Consider the following 22,242-nt stretch of genomic DNA (forward strand, 5'->3'; position numbering starts at 1 on the left):
AATTGATGAACTCTAAGTCGACGGAGCTTCTTCAAGGGAGCTCCTTCCTCCTTATATAGGCTTTCTCACTTATCAGCTCATCGTTACCACGAGCTATGCATGTGGGTGGTTATGACGTGGCCTGCGGTTGTAAACAAATCGCAGGGGAGGTTTGTGAAGGTTTGCATGGGCCGCTACTGCTGCTGCATGGGCTTCACGACCTGTGTGGGCCTAGCTTTCCTAAATAGTATGGGCCCGATGATCTAATGGTGGGTTATCCGCTTGGGATCTACAACAATGATAGCAGCCATTCCTGCTGGAATTGGGTACATAGATAAAAGATACATCGGGAGGGAGGATAACACACTTTTCACCAGGGTAACCTTGCCTCCATAAGAAAGGTATTTAGCTTTCCAGGTGGCCAGTTTCTTTTCATGTCTTTCTACAGTTGGCTTGTAGATTGTTTGGAGTTACATTTTGCATCTAGGGGCATTCCCAAATATTTTAGGGTTAGCTTTCCCACTTTGCATCCCCACACTTTTGCCCAACTGGTCAGCTCTTGCACCTCACCTACAACCACTAACTCACTTTTGCTTATGTTGACTTTCAGGCCCGAGATTACTTCTGTTAGAGTCGGCTGTAGAAGGGTAGTATAGGCTTTTTACATTAAATTATATGTTAATTGTACTGTGAATAGATGCTAAGTTAGCTGATGTGGCTCTCACTTAAGTGAGGGTATAAGAGTAATTATTGTTTGTTTAGAAAAGTATAAATAAAGGTTGGTGAGTGGTGGAATGAAGAATTGAGAGGGGTAAAGTGGAAAGGTGTAAGGTTCCACAAAAAGTTGAAGAGATTGAGAGCTAGGATCAAAGAGTGGAATCGGGAGCATTTTGGAAGGGTAGAGGATCGAAAGAATATTTTGATGTCCAGGATTGATGAGCTAGACTCCAAAGAATTCCAGAGAATTATGAATGAGCAAGAAAGGATTTTGAGAAGTAGCTTAAAAAAAGAATTGGAAAAGAAGTTCTTCTTAGAGAGGAGATTTCCTGGAGGCAAAAGTCAAGACACAAATGGATCAAAGAAGGGGATGGCAATACAAAATTTTTCCATGCGTTGGCTAATGGGAGGAGAAGAAAAAACTTTGTGGCCAAATTAGAAGTGGATGAGGAGGAAGTCACAAATCAAGATGAGATAGCAAAAGTGTTGGTGGTTCACTTTAAATCAATTGCAGGGAAGCCTTTGAATAATAGACTAAGGCTGGAAGGTCTAGATTGGCCCAGGCTGTATGAAGAGCAAGCAAGCTGGTTAGAGAGAAGTTTTGAAGAAGAGGAAATTAGGCATGCAGTGTTTTCAATGGACATATCCAAAGCCCCTGGGCTAGATGGCTTCACCATGGCTTTTTATCAAGACTGCTGGAATGTGGTAAGAGAAGATCTTTCTGCTGTGTTTAAGGAATTTGAAGTTAATAACAAAGTAAGCCCTGGAGTTAATTCTACTTTCATAGCTCTAATCCCTAAGAAGAAAGAAGCAAAAAATCCTAAAGATTTTAGGCCGATCAGTTTGGTGACTAGTATTTACAAAATCCTGGCTAAAGTGTTGTCCTTGAGGATTAAAGTAGTGCTACCCTCCATCATTAGTCAAGCCCAGGGAGCATTCGTGCAAGGGAGATAAATAACAGATCAGATTCTAATAGCTAATGAATGTGTGGAGGATATGAGAAAGTCCGGAAAGCAAGGCTCTTTTTGTAATCTGGATTTAGAAAAGGCCTATGATCTTGAGGATTGGAGTTTCTTATTAGAGGTCCTAGGGTGTTGTGGGTTTGGAGTTAGATGGTGTAATTGGATAAAGGGCTGCATAAATTCTTGCCACTTTTAGGTCTTGGTTAATGGGGTAGTCAAGGATTTCTTCCCAGCTTTTAGAGGGTTAAGGCAAGGTGACCCCCTTCCCACTTTTCTTTTTACCCTAGTTGTAGATGTTTTCAGTAGTTTGATCTCTAAGGCAGACATGGAAGGTGCAGTGAGAGGTTGGAGGATAGGAAGGAATGGGATTAGGGTGACCCATTTATAGTTTTCTGATGACCTAATAATCTTTTGTGAAGGGGGTGATAGGAGAATAGTAAGTAATCTCAATTCTTTGATAAAGCGCTTTGAGAGAGTATCAAATCTTAAAATAAACATGGAAAAGAGCTGTGTGGTGGGTGTGAATCTAGATGAGAGGACTATTGAGTTGGTAGCTGAGTATCTAGGTTGTCCCATTTCCTCTTGGCCCTTACAGTATTTAGGTCTTCCTCTAGGAGCCAACCCTAAGGAGAGCACCTTTTAGGTCCCGGTTCTAGAAAAGTTTGGGAAAAGGTTAGCCTCGTGGAAAAGGAACTATATTTCTTTAGGGGGTAGAGTTACTTTACTGAGAGCTTCCTTAGAAAATCTGCCGATTTATTACTTTTTCTGTGTTTAGGATTCCTGTTAGGGAGGCCAAGAAATTAGAGAAATTAATGAGAAATTTTCTTTGGGAGCCAGGAGAGGAAAAAAGGGACACTTAATAAATTGGGGAATTGTGTGTAGGAGGAAAGAGGAAGGTGGGTTGGGACTGGGGAACTTAGTTTTGAAGAATAAAGCACTCCTTGGGAAATGGTTGTGGAGATGACCCTTAGAACTGAGAGACTTTGGCATGAGGTGATAGATACATGGCAGTTCGGGAGATGGATGGGATGCTGGTGTATCGTGTCGAGCCACTTTGGCAACTCCTTGGAAAGCAATTCAGAGTATTCTTCCTTTTTTCCTCAACTGTATCAGGTATGATGTCAATTCTGGTACTTTTGTTTTGTTCTGGGAAGACATCTGGGTGGGCAAATCTGCCCTTAAGGACAGTTTCCCTTCTCTCTATTCCATTTCTTGCTACAAGGGTAAAACAATTTCTCACTTTCTCCCAAATCTGCATCTCCATCTTCTCTGAATTGCGACTTTGGGTTTCGTAGGGGCTTGAGGGATCATGAACTCTCCTGTGTCTCAGATCTTTTGTGACTACTTGAAAGTGTTTTTTTTTGGACCCTTGAAGATCTGATGTGAGACTTTGGTCTCCTAACCCAAAAGGTTATTTCACGTGTGCTTCCTTCTTTAAGTTCCTTTGCTCTCCATCGGGACAAGTGGGTTTCCCAGCTAAGGAGATTTGGTCTAAACCTATACCTCCTAAAATTGTTATTTTCTGCTGGGAGGTGTTCTATAGGAAAATCAACACTTCAGACTTATTGCAGAAGAGAAGGCCTTCTATGTGTTTGTCTCCTAATTGGTGTGTACTTTGCAGGGCTAATGGTGAGGATTGCTCTCACTTACTTTTAACCTGTTATTTTTCTGTTGCTATTTGGGGTTGGATCTTTGCTTTGTTTGGTTGCAGATGGAATTTGACCACAACCATAGATCAGATCTTTGATCCTTCCTTCTTTGTGTGGCCCACAAAAATTGGTAAAACAATGTGGAGGTGCATTAGAGCTGCTGCTTTGTGGACAATTTGGGAAGAAAGAAATGCGAGGATCTTCCAAGAGAAGGAGAGAAATATTCAGAATGTAAAGGATTGCATTTTGACTAGGGCAATTCATTGGCTGAGATCATTAGATTCCTTTAAAATATATTCCTTTGATGACATGTGGAGGAACTGGATTGCAGTGGCTAGTAGCAGTATCAGGAAGAACAGGGTACCAGCTGTGTGGGTGCCTCCTTCAGAAGACTGGACAAAGCTGAATTTTGATGGTAGCAGCCAAGGAAATCCGGGTCCATCAGGGATAGGTGGGGTGCTGAGAGATAAAGAAGTAATATATTAGCTTTATTCTCAGGCTCTGTGGGTATAGGAGACTCTATTAGAGCTGAGCTTCTAGCGGCAGTACAAGGTATTCAGATTGGATCTCATGTCCATGTTGTATACAATAGAATGGAGACTCCAATCTTAAGGTTGAAACCCGAATTGGATCTCATACTCTCCTACATGCCTCTCTATGTAAGATATTAGAGAGCTCTAGAAGTGAACTTCATTCTACCCTAGAGAGCAGAGATCAAACTACACAAACTCGTGGTCAACAGATCCATACTAGAGTGCTGTAGAGGCCGTAGACAAGGGAGCAATGTGATTTCTGTTAGTGGGCATCTCTGGGCAGATTGGATCATATATGATTGAAAACTTTTCATATGCGATATTCAGCCTTAGAGTGTACAAATCATTCACTTGTAGGTATGATTAAATTAGAAAAATTTAAAATAATCACATTCATTATGGTGATCTTGGGTTTATAGTGAAATCAATTTGCTTTCTGTTTTCTGTTTTTCACTTTTTCATTGGCCTTTGTATCAGTTGGACATTAAGAATGCATTTCTTTATGGTGATCTCAAAGAAAAAGTTTATATTGAAGCAATCACTTGGGTTTGCTGCTTGGGGGAGTGTAGGGGAGTAGTTTGTAGGTTAAAGAAAGCATTGTATGGGCTTAAACAGTCACCTCGAGCCTTGGTGTGGCAAGTTCAAAGATGCATTTATTGGGTTTAGCCTCATAGATGTTAGTTAGATTATTCGGTGTTTAGTAAGATCTTTGGTGCAGGCAAAATCATTCTTGTTGATTATGTGGATGATATTGTGATAACAAGGAGTGATATCATAAGGCATTGGTGAGCTGAAATTATTTTTACAAGAGAAATTCCATACTAAAGATTTGGGCATGCTATGGTAATTCCTGGGGATAGAAGTTATGAGATCAACTACTTTGATCCCATTGTCACAACATTACTATACATTGGATGCTGATAAAAAAAGAAGGTTAGTATACATTGGATTTACTTGAGACAGGTATGATGGAGCATTGGAGTGTAAACCAGCACCCATTCTTATGGATCCCAATTCTAAACTTGCATTGGATCAAAGGGAATTTGTAGATGATCCAGGACATTATAGAAGGCTGGTTGGGAAGCTCAATTATCTATTATCGTCCTGATGTGTCCTCTGCTGTTGGAGTTGTGAGCCAATTTATGAGATGACCTCAGGTTCCTCATCTTGAAGCAGTATTCAGGATTTTATGATGCTTAAAGGGGGCACCAGGTATATATTGAGATTGTGGATACTTAATCTCTCTTCTAGTAGTTGGCCCTAATCTGACTCCTCTTTTCCTTCTCTCTTTCTTTCTTTTTCACTTTCTTTCTCTTTCTCTTGCTGTTCTGACCATATAACAGATGCATTTTTAAAATATTTTCATAACATGCATCTATTTCAGAAAGTAACAAGGCAAAAATTTTCTAGAGCATTGTTCTTTTTGCAGTCTGCTGGGGGTATTTGAAGAGAAAGAAGCAGAAGAATTTTTTATAGGAAGAAACTGATCTGCAAGAGTTTATGTGCTGATATTGGAAATAACATTCTGAATTGGGTTGTCTCATTAGGAATTTGAAGATGTTGAGAGATCCTCTTTTTGGTTGAATTTTCGGTTTACTCTGATTATTGTATTATTTCAAATGACGATATGTAACTGTTTTTTCTCATTTCTTTCCCTTTTTTTTTCTGGTGAAATCTTGTAGTTTGGAGAGATGGAAGCGTTAAATTTATATTTTGATAAAGTGTCATTTTATTTATTATGAAAAAATTCTTTTAACTTCCCTAGTGCCATTACATACTAAAGTCTTCGCTGTCTGCAGGTGGCTACCAGAGGCAACGGTGCAACAACAGTTTCTTCGACAATGTTTTTTGCTTCTATGGTGACTAGTCTTTTTTTAGGGATATTGTCTAAAACTCACCATGACTTTTTTTGCGTTTCTCTTAAATTTACCATGAGTTCTTGAAGCATCCAAAGAGCCCCCTATTAGGGATTTTTTTTTTGATCAATAACAGAATTTCGTTAGATTAATAAGAAATAGGTACAACAATCCAGAGAGTTAAAAAGACTTAACTCTATACAAGAGAGCAAAATAACATCTTACAATACAGCCCAGTACAATTGATCCCTACCCATCCCCTGCTTTGCCAAAGCATTTGCAAACACATTTTCTATTCTTTTTACCCACTAAAATTGGATGTCCACCCCCCTAGTTAGCCATTTGATTTCCTTTCTTTCATTAGAAAACATCCAAAGACTACCTCCCCTCTGTAACCAGCTTAACACCAACTTTGAGTCCCCTTCAATAATTAACTTTTGTGTATTCAGTTCCTTACTCTTTCTAATACCCTCCAGAACAACGTAGATCTCAGCTCTAAAAGAGCCCCCAACCCCAATGGAGCACAAATACATTGCAAACACCTTCCCCTCCTCATCTCTGAAGACACCCCTACACTTGAAGGGCCTGGGTTACCTTCATTACTCCCATCAAAATTTAACTTTATAAATCCATTGCTAGGAGGTGACTGGTGACCACACAGGAGCAGCGGAAAACCGAGCCGATGCAGAGTTAGCCACTTCCATTTAGTTGTTCAACAACATAACCGTAGAAACATCATCAAATAGCTGTACATATTTTATCCAATGCACCACCTTGACTGTTGTTAGAGAATATCAACCTATTCAAGGACCTCACCTAACAGATTAAGCTTTTAGGTTGAATGGTTCTTTGAGATGGTATTAGAGCCATTTTGACCAAGTGGTCTAGTGTTCAATCCTCGTTACCCCCATTATAATTAAATAAGTTTCAGCACAAGGTATGGGTGGGCCTGTGCTTGTTCACGCTTCAAGCCCAATGGGCTTTTGTGTGAGGGGGCGTTTTAGAGAATATCAACCTATTCAAGGACCTCACCTAATAACTTAAGCTTTTAGGTTGAATGGTTCTTTGAGAACTGTTATGACCTCAACAATGCCTTCTTTACTTCTTTCCTTTTAAGAAAAATTTCTGTGATTCCTTTCCTCCCATAGAGTCCAGCAAGTAGCAGCCCTCATACATCTTCACATAATCCTACCCCTTCTCTTTGGCCATCTAAGGAACGAGGAGCACAACAAGCTTTGGATGATGTTTGACGACGGGGTGGGGGGGGGGCACCTGCAACCAAAAAGAGAAAGAAGCCAATCCCAAATAACAGAAGCAAAAGGGCGAGAAATTAATAAGTGGTAGGAGCTTTCACCATTAGCCTTATAGAGAATGCACCAACTAAGAGATAAGCACCAATAAGGCCTTTTCCTATGGAGTAAATCACAGGTATTACATCTTTCCAAGAAAACTTCCCAATAGAAAGCTCCAACCCTCGGAGGAATTGGCTCACCCCAAGCTTCCTTAACTGGTAAACTTTGTGCAAAATTACTGGTAGAATGCAAAAGGGAATTGAAGAAGGAAGCACAAGAGAATGTCTCAAAGGGAGTTAGGATTTGAATCAAATTCATTGCATTTTCAGCTTCCGAATCCCTTAGGCCTCTCTTAACCCCAGATCCTAATCAAACCTAAAGTTGGACTGAGAAGGAACCAGAAAACTAGACACAAACTTTCCCTTGTACCAGGAAAGTGAGAAAAGAGAAGGAAATTGGTTTTTCAAAGGTAAATCACCCACCCAAATGTGCTCCCAAAATTTTACCTGATTCCTAGAATAAAGGTCATACCTGATGTGCTGTAGAAAGGAAGGTAGAATGGCATGAATGGATTTACAAGGAGAATCTCTAGTTGACCTTGCCAAAGACCCTCCTGTATCCTAACCATCCTCTGCCTGACCATAAATACTGAAAATAACTCTCGTCCACAACTTCCCCCTCTCACCTTCCAACCTCCACAACCATTTCCCCAACAAAGCCTCATTTTTATTTCGAACATTACCTAGTCCTAATCCTCCACCAGCCCTACTTGTAGAGACCAAATCCCAATTTACCTTTTGATTCTTCTTCTCCTCCCTTGGTTCCCACCATAAGTCCCTCATCAACTTTTCCAATAATTTACTTATCTTCGATGGGATTCTAAAATCTGATAAGTAATACACAGGCAAACTTTCCATTGTTGACTTAATCAATGTGATTCTGCCTCCCAGAGATAAATAGTTCTTCCAAGCGGCTAGCTTCTTCTGACACCTATCAATTACAGGGTTCCAAAAACTTTCTTTCTTTGGGTTGTCACCTAAGGGCATCCCCAAATAGTTCATAGGCCATTGAGCCACCACACACCCCAAAGCTTCAGTCCTTTCCCTTATAGCTCTCTCTTCCATATTAATCCCAACTACACAGCTCTTATCAAAATTCACCTTCATATTAGACATCTGCTCAAATACTTGGACCACCAACTTCAAGTTTCTGGCCCATCTCACATCCTCCCCCTCACAAAACAAGATAGTATCATCAGCAAATCGTAAGTGAGTTATAGGTATATTATCTTTTCCAACCCTACATCTCCTCACTAGACCTCTTTAATCTGCTCTATCAATTAACCTCCCCGACACTTCTGCAATCAAGGTGAAAAGGAAAGGAGAAAGGGGAGGTCTGTAACCAAATCCAAGCCCAACGATGGGGAGGCATGTGACAACTTAAAGGCTCGTGTGAGTCGAATGGTAGGGGCAATGATGGTTGAATTTCTTGGTTCATCATCGTCTTCCTCGATTAGGTCATGATTTTTAGGCTTTGGAAGTGGAAATTCAACAGTGAGATCGTCCCTCCTAGAAGTTATTAAAGATTGAGGGCATGCCAGTGTGACTGACCATGAACAAAAATTGGTGCCTGTGAGGTTTTGGAAGGCAAAGAGATGAAGGTGCTAGGGAAGGGAGAATGAAGAAAAAGGTACCAGAATTGAACAAAAAGGTACACATGAAAATTTAGGGAAGGAGATTAAGGTAGGGGGTTTTGTGGAGGTATTTGAGGATTCTGATAAGGAGGAAGGCTCATGGGTGGTGGCTGCAATTAACATTTGAGTGGAACAGGAGCTGATGGATCAAATAGTAGTAAACTGAACTAGATGAATGAGGCGGAAACTAACATAGAAGTAAGTTTTACTGCTTCGGTTAACCTGGTAAAGAGGTAGAACAATCAGCTGAGAAGCGTGAGGAGAGCTTTCAAGAGATAAGAGAAGGAATCAGAATTCATTACAGAGGGAAAAGGTAGAGAATCATAACTGGTTAGAAGGAATCAGGGAGGGGTATGGAAAAAACAGTTGGGGAAGAAGAAAAAAAATAGTAATATCATTTTCAAAGTTTCTTAAAGGAAAGAAAATACAGAAAAAGACCATTAGAAGAGAGACAAGAATGTCTTGAAAAAGAGGAAGATGATTCAAAAGAAGAGATTATAATGGATGAAACCAATGTTATTGAAATTTGAAAAACCAGTTGATTTGGAAAAGACTGTGAACATAGAAGTTGAACTGAGCAAATCTTTGGGTATCCGTTTTTCTTTTTTTTTTTGGCGAGGAGAGAGGATTTTGCTAGAAAAATATTCAGAGAATTAGAAGAAAAATATCCAATGCCTTTGAGGGAGGCTGATGGAGATCTTGAAGAAAATTTCTCAATGTCTGAAGATAGTCACAACAGTATCATTTCAGATAGGCTTGAAGGAGTTGTCAATGAGGAACCTGTGGTTTCATTGGAGCTCAGGAAGGATACTGTAGCAGTTAGAAGATTAGAAACCAGAGAAAGCATCAAGATGTCTTGGTTTCAAACGTCTTTGATAGACTCAAAGGGGGTCTATTTGGGATTGGACCAAACAAGAAAGTGACGAAGATCAAGAAAGTCTCAAGGAAGAAGTGATTTGTTTGGAGTTTAGTTATGACTTAGTGGGGTTGTGGTTGTTTATGTTGTTTTTGTTCTAACTGGTTTTGGTTTTTGTTTTTTTCTTGAGTTTGTTTGAGTTGAAGTGTAATTGCTTCAGGTTGTTTTGGAGGTTTGTTGTTGGTGGGATATTTTAGTTGGGGTTCTTGGGATTCTGTGTTCTCTTGTTTTGTTGGGTTCTGTTTTTGATTGGAGATTTGGAGGCTTCGGTGGGAGTTGAAGTTGTTTCTTTTTTCTCTTTCAATTGTTGTCTGGTCACTCTCCTTGTAATTTATCTTCTTATTAATAACTTTTCATTTTATTACCCAAAAATGAAAATTTTTATCAACAAAAGAACCAAGAAAAAGGGAGAATAAGAGGAGAGGAGAGAGAAGAGAGAAAGAGAGGAGAATCAAATGACAGCCCAAAAGCTTGCTGGCGGTGCCAACAATTCTATTTATATTGGGGCAACCCATAAAGGAAGGCAAAAGTACAATAGTGCTTTTGTGGCACTTAAAGAGATAAAAAACTAAAAAAAGCCTCAACACAACACTTCCCCTAAAGTTGGGGCATAGGTATCTGTCATGTCCAACTTGTCACAAAGATCATGGTACCGCAGGTGAGGTAGTCCCTTGGTAAACACATTTGCAAGTTGCTCCTTGGAACTAACAAAGGGAGTGCACACTTCCCCACTTTCAAGCTTCTCTCTCTAAAAAAATGTTTGTTTACTTCTATATGCTTTGTTTTGTCATGAAGGACTGAATTGGCAGCAATATTAATGACAACTTTATTGTCACAGTATAGTGATATTAGGGAAGTATCCACAAGATTTCTGCAACTTCATGAGACATGGCTCAATACTTTGCTTTTTTACTAGATCTTGTTGCTACATTCTGCTTCTTACCCCTTTAAGTGACTAAGTTACCTCCTATGAAGGTACAATACCCACTAGTGGACCTTCTATCATCAATTGATCCAACTCAATCAGCACCAATATACACTTCGACCTTTAGGTGGCCATTCTATTTGAACAACATCCTCATTCTAGGAAATTTCTTGAGGTATCTAAGGACCTGCTCTATAGCCTCTATACCCATTGCATGGGCAATATCTGGTTTAGTCATGGACAAGTAAAGAAGCCTTCTCATAAGTTTTTATAGTGTCACTGCCACAATCACCTAACCTATGATTTGGGTTGATAAGAGTGTTAGAAAATTTTAACCCAAGTTTACCATGCCTTCCAAAAGATCTAGGATATATTTCCTTTGTGAAATGAATATCCCTTCTGAAAGAATGGTAGGATCCATCCAATGGACGCCATAAAGGTTGCGGAATGGGTGGGCGAATTTCAAAAAAAATTTCCTACCTTCTCCCAACTGCGAATCATATTCCATAAATTTAGAATACAATATTCAAGGATCCTACTTGAACCATAATCAAACCAGATCTGTACCAAAAGGTAAATGGGAGGAATATACCTGATCCGGAGAAGCAGTATCTCCCAAAGTTGGTGTTCACGCCCAAAGAATGCTCCAAGATCTGTTCCTGCTGAAGATGACACAGCTGTGGATGGAACAGAACCAGCAGGGTGCGTCCTACACACTGGATCCTTCACAAGAATCCTCTGGAAGAACTAAACACTGTAACCTTTTCAGTCTTTCTTGCAAGACTGATGTCAAGAACAGATTTCTTGACTTTCTTTTCTGCAAAGATCCAATCTTGCAATGACAGATGGCGGCGGCAGGAGGAGAGAACCAAAACCGAAAAAGCTGAACTGCTTTTTCTCCTTTTCTGGAGAGTATGAAATCTGATCTCTATTCGCAGGAACCTTTCTTGCAATTTTCCTTGGTTCGAATTCTCTTGTTTTTCTCCTCCTTTCTTCTTGATTAAGAAACCTCCTAAATCAGGAGTTATCCCAATCCAAATCAGTATTTAGATAGGGGATAATCTTAATCCTTTGTGCAGATAGAGTTAGCTTACTCCTGATCTTATCAGGAGGTTACCAGATTCAAATCTAACTTGAATTTGGTCTCTAAGAGTGGATAAGGCTAAAGGCCCAATCCTTTTACTAACTTCAATCTCAAATTCGCCCCATGGATGGGTGATCATATCAACCCACCTCGAAATGGGCTTTTTTGGCCCATTAAGTGTTCAGTGTCTAATCACATTCCAATCTGCTACCCAGTTGGGCTTCTTTGTATGGCGTGGGACCCAAGCATTGATCTACACACCAGCCACATGGGTTCGGCCCAGCCTTTAATACAAGGCCCAGCCGAATTCACTGAAAAACTCAATGAACCCCTTGAGTCCATCATATGGACCCTATGGGCCCAACACTTACATTAAGTGGTCCCTGGGCCAAGCCATCTTATAAAAACCCAGGGACTGTGGGCAGGTGCAAGATTAGCCCATCAGGTATTATCCTAAATGGTCTTACACTTAACCTCTCAGCCCTTAATGATCAAGCACTGCCCGACAAGAGAGGACCTCTCCCTCGGCTACAAGGAACAGTGCCGCACTCCCTTCTCACATGGATCTCGAGAATTAAAACCATTTGCAAACATTTTGAAACCGTACATATATATAAATATATTAATTTTGCAAAACAAAATTCCAACGATTGAAATCAACTGCCGGCAGTTTGGTTTCCATCAGAGAGAGTGCATTCCCGATCATTACCCTTTGTCCGACAAAGTGGCTGATTCTGTCACTATGACCACCCACTCAGATGAATTCTCAAACTGCCCTAACATACCCAGGTTTTGATCCCCGCTAAGGACCTCACTGATTGGCATATCAAAGGCGGCCTGATCCAGCACCTAGTGAAGTGTCATAATCGAGTCTAGGGGTCAGGTGTAACTTTCCAGTTTTTCCCATCTATTTCCAAGGTCCAGGGCAAGACTGGAAATCTGGTCCGGTTCAAGGATTCAAGTAATCCCATACTGCATGTGCCTCAGGTCTTACCCTGATGGCTGAGACAGGCCATCCCAACACTTGGTGGCACATCAGCATCAGTCTTGGCAGGATAAATCTCCCCAGACTTATCCAACGGCTGTGAACATTTAAAACTAACATGAATCTCTATAAATGTCCAGTTTTAGGGTTTTACCCAGAATTAAACCAAACAACATGAATCAAACATGCACTTTATTTATTTCCACTAAATAACAGGTACATCAAATCAGATTGAAGCTAAGGGCATACATAAACTGTCTAACAGCTCCCAGTTGCACTTAGGTCCAATCTGGTAGAAGCAGGAGTCCCATACTTTCCACGTGTTTCTCAAACACCTTCTGTGTCAGTGGTTTAGTCAATGGGTCTGCCACATTGTCCGCTGACGCTACTTTCTGAATTAGGACGTCCCTTCTACCAACGATCTCCCGCAGTACATGGTACTTTCTCTCGATGTGCTTTGACTTCGAGTGAGCCCGAGGCTCTTTAGCCTGGGCGATCGCTCCATTGTTGTCACACAACAACGGGATGGGTGATGTGCTGGATGGGATCGCTCCCAATTCGTGTATGAACTTCATCCACACGGCTTCCTTGGCAGCTTCACTTGCGGCAATGTACTTTGCCTCGGTTGTGGAGTCTGCAGTGGACCCCTGTTTGCTGCTTTTCCAGCAAACAGCACACGATCCTATCATGAAAACATACCCAGATGTAGACTTTCTATCATCTGGATCCGACTGGAAATCGGCATCGGTATACCCTAGAACTTGCAGTGAACTACCATCGAATACTAGACAAAACTCTTTTGTCCTTCGAAGGTATTTGAGTATGTTCTTCACAGCAGTCCAATGCTCCTGCCCTGGGTTTGTCTGGAATTTGCTTACGACACTCACCGCCTGAGCTATGTCCGGGCGAGTGCACAGCATGGCATACATGATGCTCCCTACGGCTGAGGCATAGGGAACGTCTCTCATGCTCTCAATCTCCTCAGAAGTCTTGGGAGACATCTTCTTGGAGAGAGTGACTCCGTGCCTGAAAGGAACATTTCCTTTCTTGGAGTTTTCCATGCTGTATCTTTTGACAATTTTGTCAATATAAGCAGCCTGGGATAATCCAATTATCCGCTTCGATCTATCTCTATAGAGTCGAAGACCCAGTATGTACGAAGCTTCTCCAAGATCTTTCATGGAGAACTGCTGTGATAGCCATACCTTGACCGAAGTCAACATTCCTACATCATTCCCAATGACTAGGATATCGTCCACATACAAGACCAAAAAGGTGATCTTATCCCCACTGGATTTCCTGTAAACACAGGGCTCATCCGGATTCTGCTCAAAGTCAAACGTTTTGACTGCAGAATCAAAACGGATGTTCCAACTCCTAGAAGCCTGCTTAAGTCCATATATGGATCTATTAAGTTTACATACCATGTGTTCCTGACCAGCAGCAATGAAGCCTTGCGGCTGTTGCATGTAGATATCTTCACTAAGATCTCCATTCAGGAACGCTGTTTTGACATCCATTTGCCAAATCTCGTAGTCATGGTACGCTGCTACAGCTAGCAGGATCCTAATGGATTTAAGCATGGCCACGGGCGAAAAGGTTTCCTCATAGTCGATGCCTTCTTTCTGAGTATACCCTTTCGCCACCAAACGAGCTTTAAAGGTCTCAATCCTGCCATCGGGGCCCTTTTTCCTCTTGTAGATCCATTTGCAACCAATTGCTTTTACCCCGGAGGGCGGATCCACTAGAGTCCAGACTCCATTGGTCTCCATTGAGTCCATCTCAGCTCTCATGGCCTCCACCCACTTCTGGGAGTCTATGTCTAACATAGCTTCCGCGTAAGTCATGGGATCCTCTTCACTAGTCAAGGCTTCCACCAGGTAACTATCCTGGTCATAACCATATCGGACTGGTGGTCTGGATACCCGGGTGGTTCTTCTAGGTTGGTCATTACCTGGATTTTGTGGGACATCTCCCACTGCTCCTGAGCTCTCCTCATCAAGAACTATTTCCTGACGATGGGTGTCCAGGATGTAATCGGATTCTAAGAATCGGGCGTTTCGACTGCAGAACACTTTCTGCTCACTTGGGTCATAGAATAGATAACCCACCGAATCCTTTGGGTAGCCTATAAACAGGCAACGGCTGGTTTTAGATTCCAACTTGTCCGCATTTGTTCTTTTAACGTGTGCAGGACAACCCCAAATCTTCAAGTGTCTTACACTCGGCTTCCTTCCCGTCCAAAGTTCATATGGAGTTTTCAGAACTGATTTGGTTGGAACCCGATTCAGCACGTAGATAGCAGTCTCTAATGCGTATCCCCAAAAGGATGTGGGTAATTGTGAGCGCACGAGAAGCGATCGGACCATGTCCAACAAGGTCCTATTCCTCCTCTCTGAAACACCGTTGAGTTGAGGTGTAGCAGGAGGAGCTAGTTGTGACACTATCCCATTGTCCCTCAAGTAGTCCCTGAATTCGTCAGAGAGATACTCGCCACCTCGATCTGATCGAAGGGCCTTAATTTCTCTCCCTAACTGTTTCTCGACTTCCTGTCTGAACTCTTTGAACTTTTCAAATGACTCAGACTTATGTCTCATTAGGTACATGTAACCAAATCGTGAAAAATCATCTGTAAAGGTGATGAAGTACACGTGTTGATTCCGTGTCCTAACACTCAGGGGACCACATACATCAGTATGTATCAGGTCAAGTGTGCCTTCAGATCTTTTAGGCTTACCGTCAAATGGCCGTTTAGACATCTTACCTTAAAGGCAAGGTTCACAAGTGGGAAGATTTTCTATGGTTAGAAAATCCAAAGGACCATCCTTTACCAGCCTTGTGATTCGGTCAATACCGATATGGCCAAGTCGGTAATGCCAGAGGCATGTGGGACTTACTGTATCACGATTCCTTTTCTTGGGATTTTCGACCGACGTAGTTTCGGTTAAGTTAGTTTCCAGAGAGGGATGTAGAACATAGAGACCGTTCTCTAGTTCTCCGCATGCGATGAATTTATTATTCTGTTTAACAGTAATCATATTACTAAAATAAACAGTATATCCATCAACACACAGTTTTGAAACAGAAATTAAATTTCTTCTCAAGTTCTGTACATAAAGACAATCTTTAAGTACAAGTATTCATTCTTTAAAAACTAATTCTACGGTTCCTATTGCCGCAGCTGCAACACTTGCAGTCGTCCCCAAGAACAGTGTCACTTCACCTTCACTCAACCTTCTGCTAACTTTGAACCCCTGCAGTGAGTTACACGCATGAGTTGAAGCCCCGGAGTCAACACACTAGGACACAGAAGTAACTAACATATTAGTTTCTATGACACAAGTTTCGATGTTACCTTTCTTAGATTCCAGGTAGGCAGGACAATTCCTCTTCCAGTGGCCGGTCTGCTTGCAGAAGTGACAGACATCAGATGCCTTGTTCTTCTTCTGCTTCTTAGGTTTGGTAGCTTTCTTCTGAGGCTTCTTTGCCTTTCTCTTTTTCTTGCCTGATTTGTTAGCTTCAGCAAGCATAACCACAGGTTCATCCTTCTTGAGTAGATCCTCGGCTCTCTGCAACATATTGCTGAGTTCCTGGACGCTGACATTTAGCTTATTCATGTTGTAGTTCATTGTGAACGCATTGAAGGAAGAGGGCAAAGAATTTAGGATGGCATCCACTTGCGTGCCAAGATCTAGCCCGGATCCAAGAGCTTCAAGTTCATTAATGTATCCCATCATCCGTAGACAATGGTCATGAACTTTCTGCCCTTTGGTCATCTGCGTGGTCATGAACAATTTCAGGACCTTCTGTCGAGTAGAACGGTTCTGCTCTTCATACATTGTCCTTAAACTGTCCAATATGTCCTTGGCTAGTTCGATCTGATCGAACTGCCTCTGTATTGAGTTGTCTAATGAGGCAATGACAAAGCAGCGGGCTAGGGAGTTCTTATCCTCCCAATCTTTGTAGTCCCTCCTACGAGCCTCAGAAGCCCTATCACCCGGACGTTCTGGGGCAGGATTTTTCACTACCTTGTCTAACTTTTCGGAAGTTAGGACCAGCATAAGATTTCTGTACCAGTCGGCATAGTTTGGGCCCTTAAGCTTGTTATCGTCTAGAAGCTTTGCAAATTGACCGTTTGCCATTTTCTGATAAAACAGCAAAATCATTAGTCCACAACCTTAGTTTGATTCATGTTACCTACATAGATATGGCTTTTAATCTATGTTCCATTCCCATTTGTTCATCTCTGAGATTTCCCTCCTTTCTCAGCGACGGAGACAACGAAATGTCTCTGGAAATGTGGGAAATCACATGGGGTGCGTGAAGCCAACTGTTTCAGCTGCATAACCCCACCACCTTTCTGTGACGGATCATATCCACTCATCAAATGAGTTTCCCTTTGGCCTCTGTCAGACAAGGTTTAGAGCCGTTTTCAGGTAAACCTTTCTGTCCAGTGAGTGCTTACCCATCATATTCAGGTTACGCCAAGGTACCGTGAGAGAGTTCCCATTTTCTGGTGAAGCCCCTCCCACATCGGTCTATGACGCCCCTATCATCTTATGAAACACTCTAATAGATCCAACAGCAAATGGATAGCCCAATTTTATGGTGCGTTTCCTCATTACTGAAGGACCCATCATTGTGCTAATGACGGAAGGCCTTTAGAGAGTCCATCATATGGATCTCCCTATCACATGCATTCATATTTGCTGGAGGGAACAAAATTACGCCCTAGTTCTAATTTAGGTCAAACCAAAGTGGCTCCCACTGACTTTCATAAAGTTAGATTTCTGGTGGGCCTTAATCGGCTAGGGGTTCCGTACGCATCCCTTTTCAGGGTTGTGGAGCCCACCAAGCAAAGAGGGGGTCATCCAATGACCTCTAGGGACACCATGGCAATGATGTGCATTCAGCCATGGTGTGCGCAAGAGCCACTAACGAGTCTTCATGGGTCAAGTACTTATGGCCCATGGTCGCAGCACATCAAACATCCAAACATCACATGTAAAGGAGGAATTGATCTAATCAATTAACTGTTGTAAAGCCCATTGAACAGCCCATTTAAAAACCAAGTCATTAACAATTAATGTCTACTAGGTGTATGGGCTGAATCGCAGATAGCAGTTCGGCCCATACAGCTCATCTCACAATAATGGGCTTTTGCAGTTTTAACCCTTTAAAACAGGGCTTTACAAGTGGGCCGAATTAATCCTTGTAATTGAACATCAGATTTGGAACAGCAAGTGTGAGAAATATGGACTGAAAAACAGTCCCTTTCGAATCCCAGATTCGGTCCAAACAGTTTTGGTCCAATCTAGTCCGAGAGGATCCAAAACTGATTTTCAATTCAAGAATTAATTCATGAAAGATCTGAAATTAATAATTTTGATTTCAAACAATCACAAATCAATCTGTGGACTGTTCGCACCACCTGCAAAACAGAGGTTAATCACAAGGGTTGCAGTTTCACAAACTGCAAATCGCAGAAAGCGATTTCTCCAACTGCAAATCTCCAGCGCCGCCTTCTTCTTCCTTCTTCTTTAATCAAGAAAAATAAAAAAACAGAAATCCTATTTCTATTAATTACATTCTTGATCAAATCCTATACATTCAGTCTAAAAATAAAAAAAATTATTTACAGACCGAATTAAAAGAAATAGAAAAGAAAAAAAAGGGTGCGCAGACCATCTACGCCAAATCTGCACTGCGATCTCCAGGTTCGAACAGTCCATTAAATCAAAATAAATAAAGAACAATTCTAAATAAATTTTGGATTTAATAAAAATTAATTTCAGATCAATCGCCCTTAACAAGAAATAGTTTCTTGAAATAAAGAAAACAATCTGCGCAAATCTTGAAAGAACACCTTCTATCCATCTGCGCAGGGTCAGATCTGATTTTCTTTTGGTTCAAGATTCGAACCTGTGGCTCTGATACCACTGAAAGAATGGTAGGATCCATCCAATGGACGCCATAAAGGTTGCGGAATGGGTGGGCGAATTTCAAAAAAAATTTCCTACCTTCTCCCAACTGGGAATCATATTCTCTAAATTTAGAATACAATATTCAAGGATCCTACTTGAACCATAATCAAACCAGATCTGTACCAAAAGGTAAATGGGAGGAATATACCTGATCCGGAGAAGCAGCATCTCCCAAAGTTGGTGTTCACGCCCAAAGAATGCTCCAAGATCTGTTCCTGCTGAAGATGACACAGCTGTGGATGGAACAGAACCAGCAGGGTGCGTCCTACACACTGGATCCTTCACAAGAACTAAACACTGTAACCTTTTCAGTCTTTCTTGCAAGACTGATGTCAAGAACAGATTTCTTGACTTTCTTTTCTACAAAGATCCAATCTTGCAATGACAGATGGCGATGGCAGGAGGAGAGAACCAAAACCGAAAAAGCTGAACTGCTTTTTCTCCTTTTCTGGAGAGTATGAAATCTGATCTCTATTCGCAGGAACCTTTCTTGCAATTTTCCTTGGTTCGAATTCTCTCGTTTTTCTCCTCCTTTCTTCTTGATTAAGAAACCTCCTAAATCAGGAGTTATCCCAATCCAAATCAGTATTTGGATAGGGGATAATCTTAATCCTTTGTGCAGATAGAGTTAGCTTACTCCTGATCTTATCAGGAGGTTACCAGATTCAAATCTAACTTGAATTTGGTCTCTAAGAGTGGATAAGGCTAAAGGCCCAATCCTTTTACTAACTTCAATCTCAAATTCGCCCCATGGATGGGTGATCATATCAGCCCACCTCGAAATGGGCTTTTTTGGCCCATTAAGTGTTCAGTGTCTAATCACATTCCAATTTGCTGCCCAGTTGGGCTTCTTTGTATGGTGTGGGACCCAAGCATTGATCTACACACCAGCCACATGGGTTCGGCCCTGCCTTTAATACAAGGCCCAGCCGAATTCACTGAAAAACTCAATGAACCCCTTGAGTCCATCATATGGACCCTATGGGCCCAACACTTACATTAAGTGGTCCCTGGGCCAAGCCATCTTATAAAAACCCAGGGACTGTGGGCAGGTGCAAGATTAGCCCATCAGGTATTATCCTAAATGGTCTTACACTTAACCTCTCAGCCCTTAATGATCAAGCACTGCCCGACAAGAGAGGACCTCTCCCTCGGCTGCAAGGAACAGTGCCGCACTCCCTTCTCACATGGATCCCGGGAATTAAAACCATTTGCAAACATTTTGAAACCGTACATATATATAAATATATTAATTTTGCAAAACAAAATTCCAACGATTGGAATCAACTGCCGGCAGTTTGGTTTCCATTAGAGAGAGTGCATTCCCGATCATTACCCTTTGTCCGACAAAGTGGCTGATTCTGTCACTATGACCACCCACTCAGATGAATTCTCAAACTGCCCCAACATACCCAGGTTTTGATCCCCGCTAAGGATCTCACTGATTGGCATATCAAAGGCGGCCTGATCCAGCACCTAGTGAAGTGTCATAATCGAGTCTAGGGGTCAGGTGTAACTTTCCAGTTTTGCCCATCTATTTCCAAGGTCCAGGGCAAGACTGGAAATCTGGTCCGGTTCAAGGATTCAAGTAATCCCATACTGCATGTGCCTCGGGTCTTACCCTGATGGCTGAGACAGGCCATCCCAAAACTTGGTGGCACACTAGCATCAGCCTTGGCAGGATAAATCTCCCCAGACTTATCCAACGGCTGTGAACATTTAACCCACTCAGATGAATTCTCAAACTGCCCCAACATACCCAGGTTTTGATCCCCGCTAAGCATCTCACTGATTGGCATATCAAAGGCGGCCTGATCCAGCACCTAGTGAAGTGTCATAATCGAGTCTAGGGGTCAGGTGTAACTTTCCAGTTTTGCCCATCTATTTCCAAGGTCCAGGGCAAGACTGGAAATCTGGTCCGGTTCAAGGATTCAAGTAATCCCATACTACATGTGCCTCGGGTCTTACCCTGATGGCTGAGACAGGCCATCCCAACACTTGGTGGCACACCAGCATCAGCCTTGGCAGGATAAATCTCCCCAGACTTATCCAACGGCTGTGAACATTTAAAACTAACATGAATCTCTATAAATGTCCAGTTTTAGGGTTTTACACAGAATTAAACCAAACAACATGAATCAAACATGCACTTTATTTATTTCCACTAAATAACAAGTACATCAAATCAGATTGAAGCTAAGGGCATACATAAACTGTCTAACACCTTCTTGAGATTGAGCAACTTCAATTCCAAGGAAATAATATAGGGGCCCCAAATCCTTCACTTGAAACTGGGTAGCTCGAATCTCCTTTAATCTTCATATTTTTGTGACCCAATCACCCATGATCACTATGTCATCGACATATACAATCAAGACTGCAATCCTTCCTTGCTCCCTTTTCAAAATGAGTGTGTGGTTTGATTGGCATTGATTAAACCCCATATGCTATATCACCAAATGAAACTTGTTGAACCAAGCCCCTGATGATTGTTTCAAATCATATAAAGACTTCTTTGAGTAGTGGGCTTTATTTATGGGCTTGTTTTTTGTCTTTTATTATTTCTGTAGGGCATTCAAGGAATTGTACTCAGATTAAAACTGAAAGAAATAAAAGATATCTTTGGGGGCTATAGAGAGGGATTGAACTCTTCTCTTCTCTCTTCCCTTATCGTCTTCTCTCATCTCCTTCCAAAAGCTTCTACTAAAACTTCTCTTTCTTCTTTTCTTTTCTTTTCTTTTCTATATTTTCTGAATTATTACAGGTGTGTTCTTAGGCTTTAGAAACCTGATCTGATACCATGTTATCAACAAAAGAACCGTGAAAAGTGAGAATAAGAGGAGAGAGAGAGAGAGAGGAGAATCGAATGGGAATCCAAAAGCCTGTTGGCATTCTCAGCTATTCTATTTATATTAGGGTGGCACCAAGGATTAAAATATCGACACGATACACTCAATATGGGGCGCATCGTATTGGTATCGGGCTGCACCGATATGGGATACGCTACAACTGCAGGTGTATCCTACCAGTCGTGCGTATCGGTCTGATACGCCACCGTATTGGCGTGTATCACATGGTATCGGCCGATACGTGCCGGTACATAAGTGTATCGACCATGGTTTCGACTAATGATGCAGCATCTCACAATAAAAAAACGAGAGTAGTGTGACTTGAACCCACGTTGGTTAATACGCACCCAATGCCCAGGCACACATTTACCCACAAAGCCATTTGTTATTTCGTGTTAGTAAGTGTAATAAAATAACTTTTATTAAACTTAATGTTTACATGCATACAAAAAACAACATACATTTATTTTCAAAACTTCAACTATAAATTAAAAAGAACAATATTCAAAATTAGTATTTTATAAATAAATGGAATAAATGATTTATAAGATCCACATATATAAATGAATTTTAATTTTGAAATTTATGCAAATAAAATATTCATAATAGAATAATTATTTTAATACTTAAATTTTATAAATTTGCATATGTTATATATCTTAAATTTTTATAAATTATTAATTAATATTTTAATTTACATTAAATAACAATGTATTTATTATTTAAAAAAATAAAAGTATTGTTTACGAAGTATTTGAAAATATAATATAAATTGAATCTATCAAATCCACTGATCTACATTTTATATAAAAAATAAT

At 41.1% G+C, this 22,242-nt stretch overlaps 1 protein-coding gene across 4 annotated transcripts in view; it reads left to right on the forward strand.

Moving 5' to 3' along the window:
- LOC104586286 (indigoidine synthase A family protein) overlaps nucleotides 1-22,242 on the forward strand; it is a 52,805-nt gene that overhangs the window by 16,089 nt on the left and 14,474 nt on the right. For 2 of the 4 annotated variants that reach the window (XM_010243459.3, XM_010243460.3), the window contains exon 5: nucleotides 5,640-5,699. The exons of the other annotated variants lie outside the window; for them this stretch is intronic. In XM_010243459.3, coding sequence (XP_010241761.1) covers nucleotides 5,640-5,699 — 60 coding nt within the window. The remainder of the gene's footprint in view (nucleotides 1-5,639; nucleotides 5,700-22,242) is intronic. 4 annotated transcript variants of the gene reach the window in all.

This window comes from Nelumbo nucifera, chromosome 1, assembly GCF_055504915.1.
Source record: "Nelumbo nucifera cultivar China Antique chromosome 1, China Antique-T2T, whole genome shotgun sequence".
Lineage (NCBI taxonomy): Eukaryota > Viridiplantae > Streptophyta > Magnoliopsida > Proteales > Nelumbonaceae > Nelumbo > Nelumbo nucifera.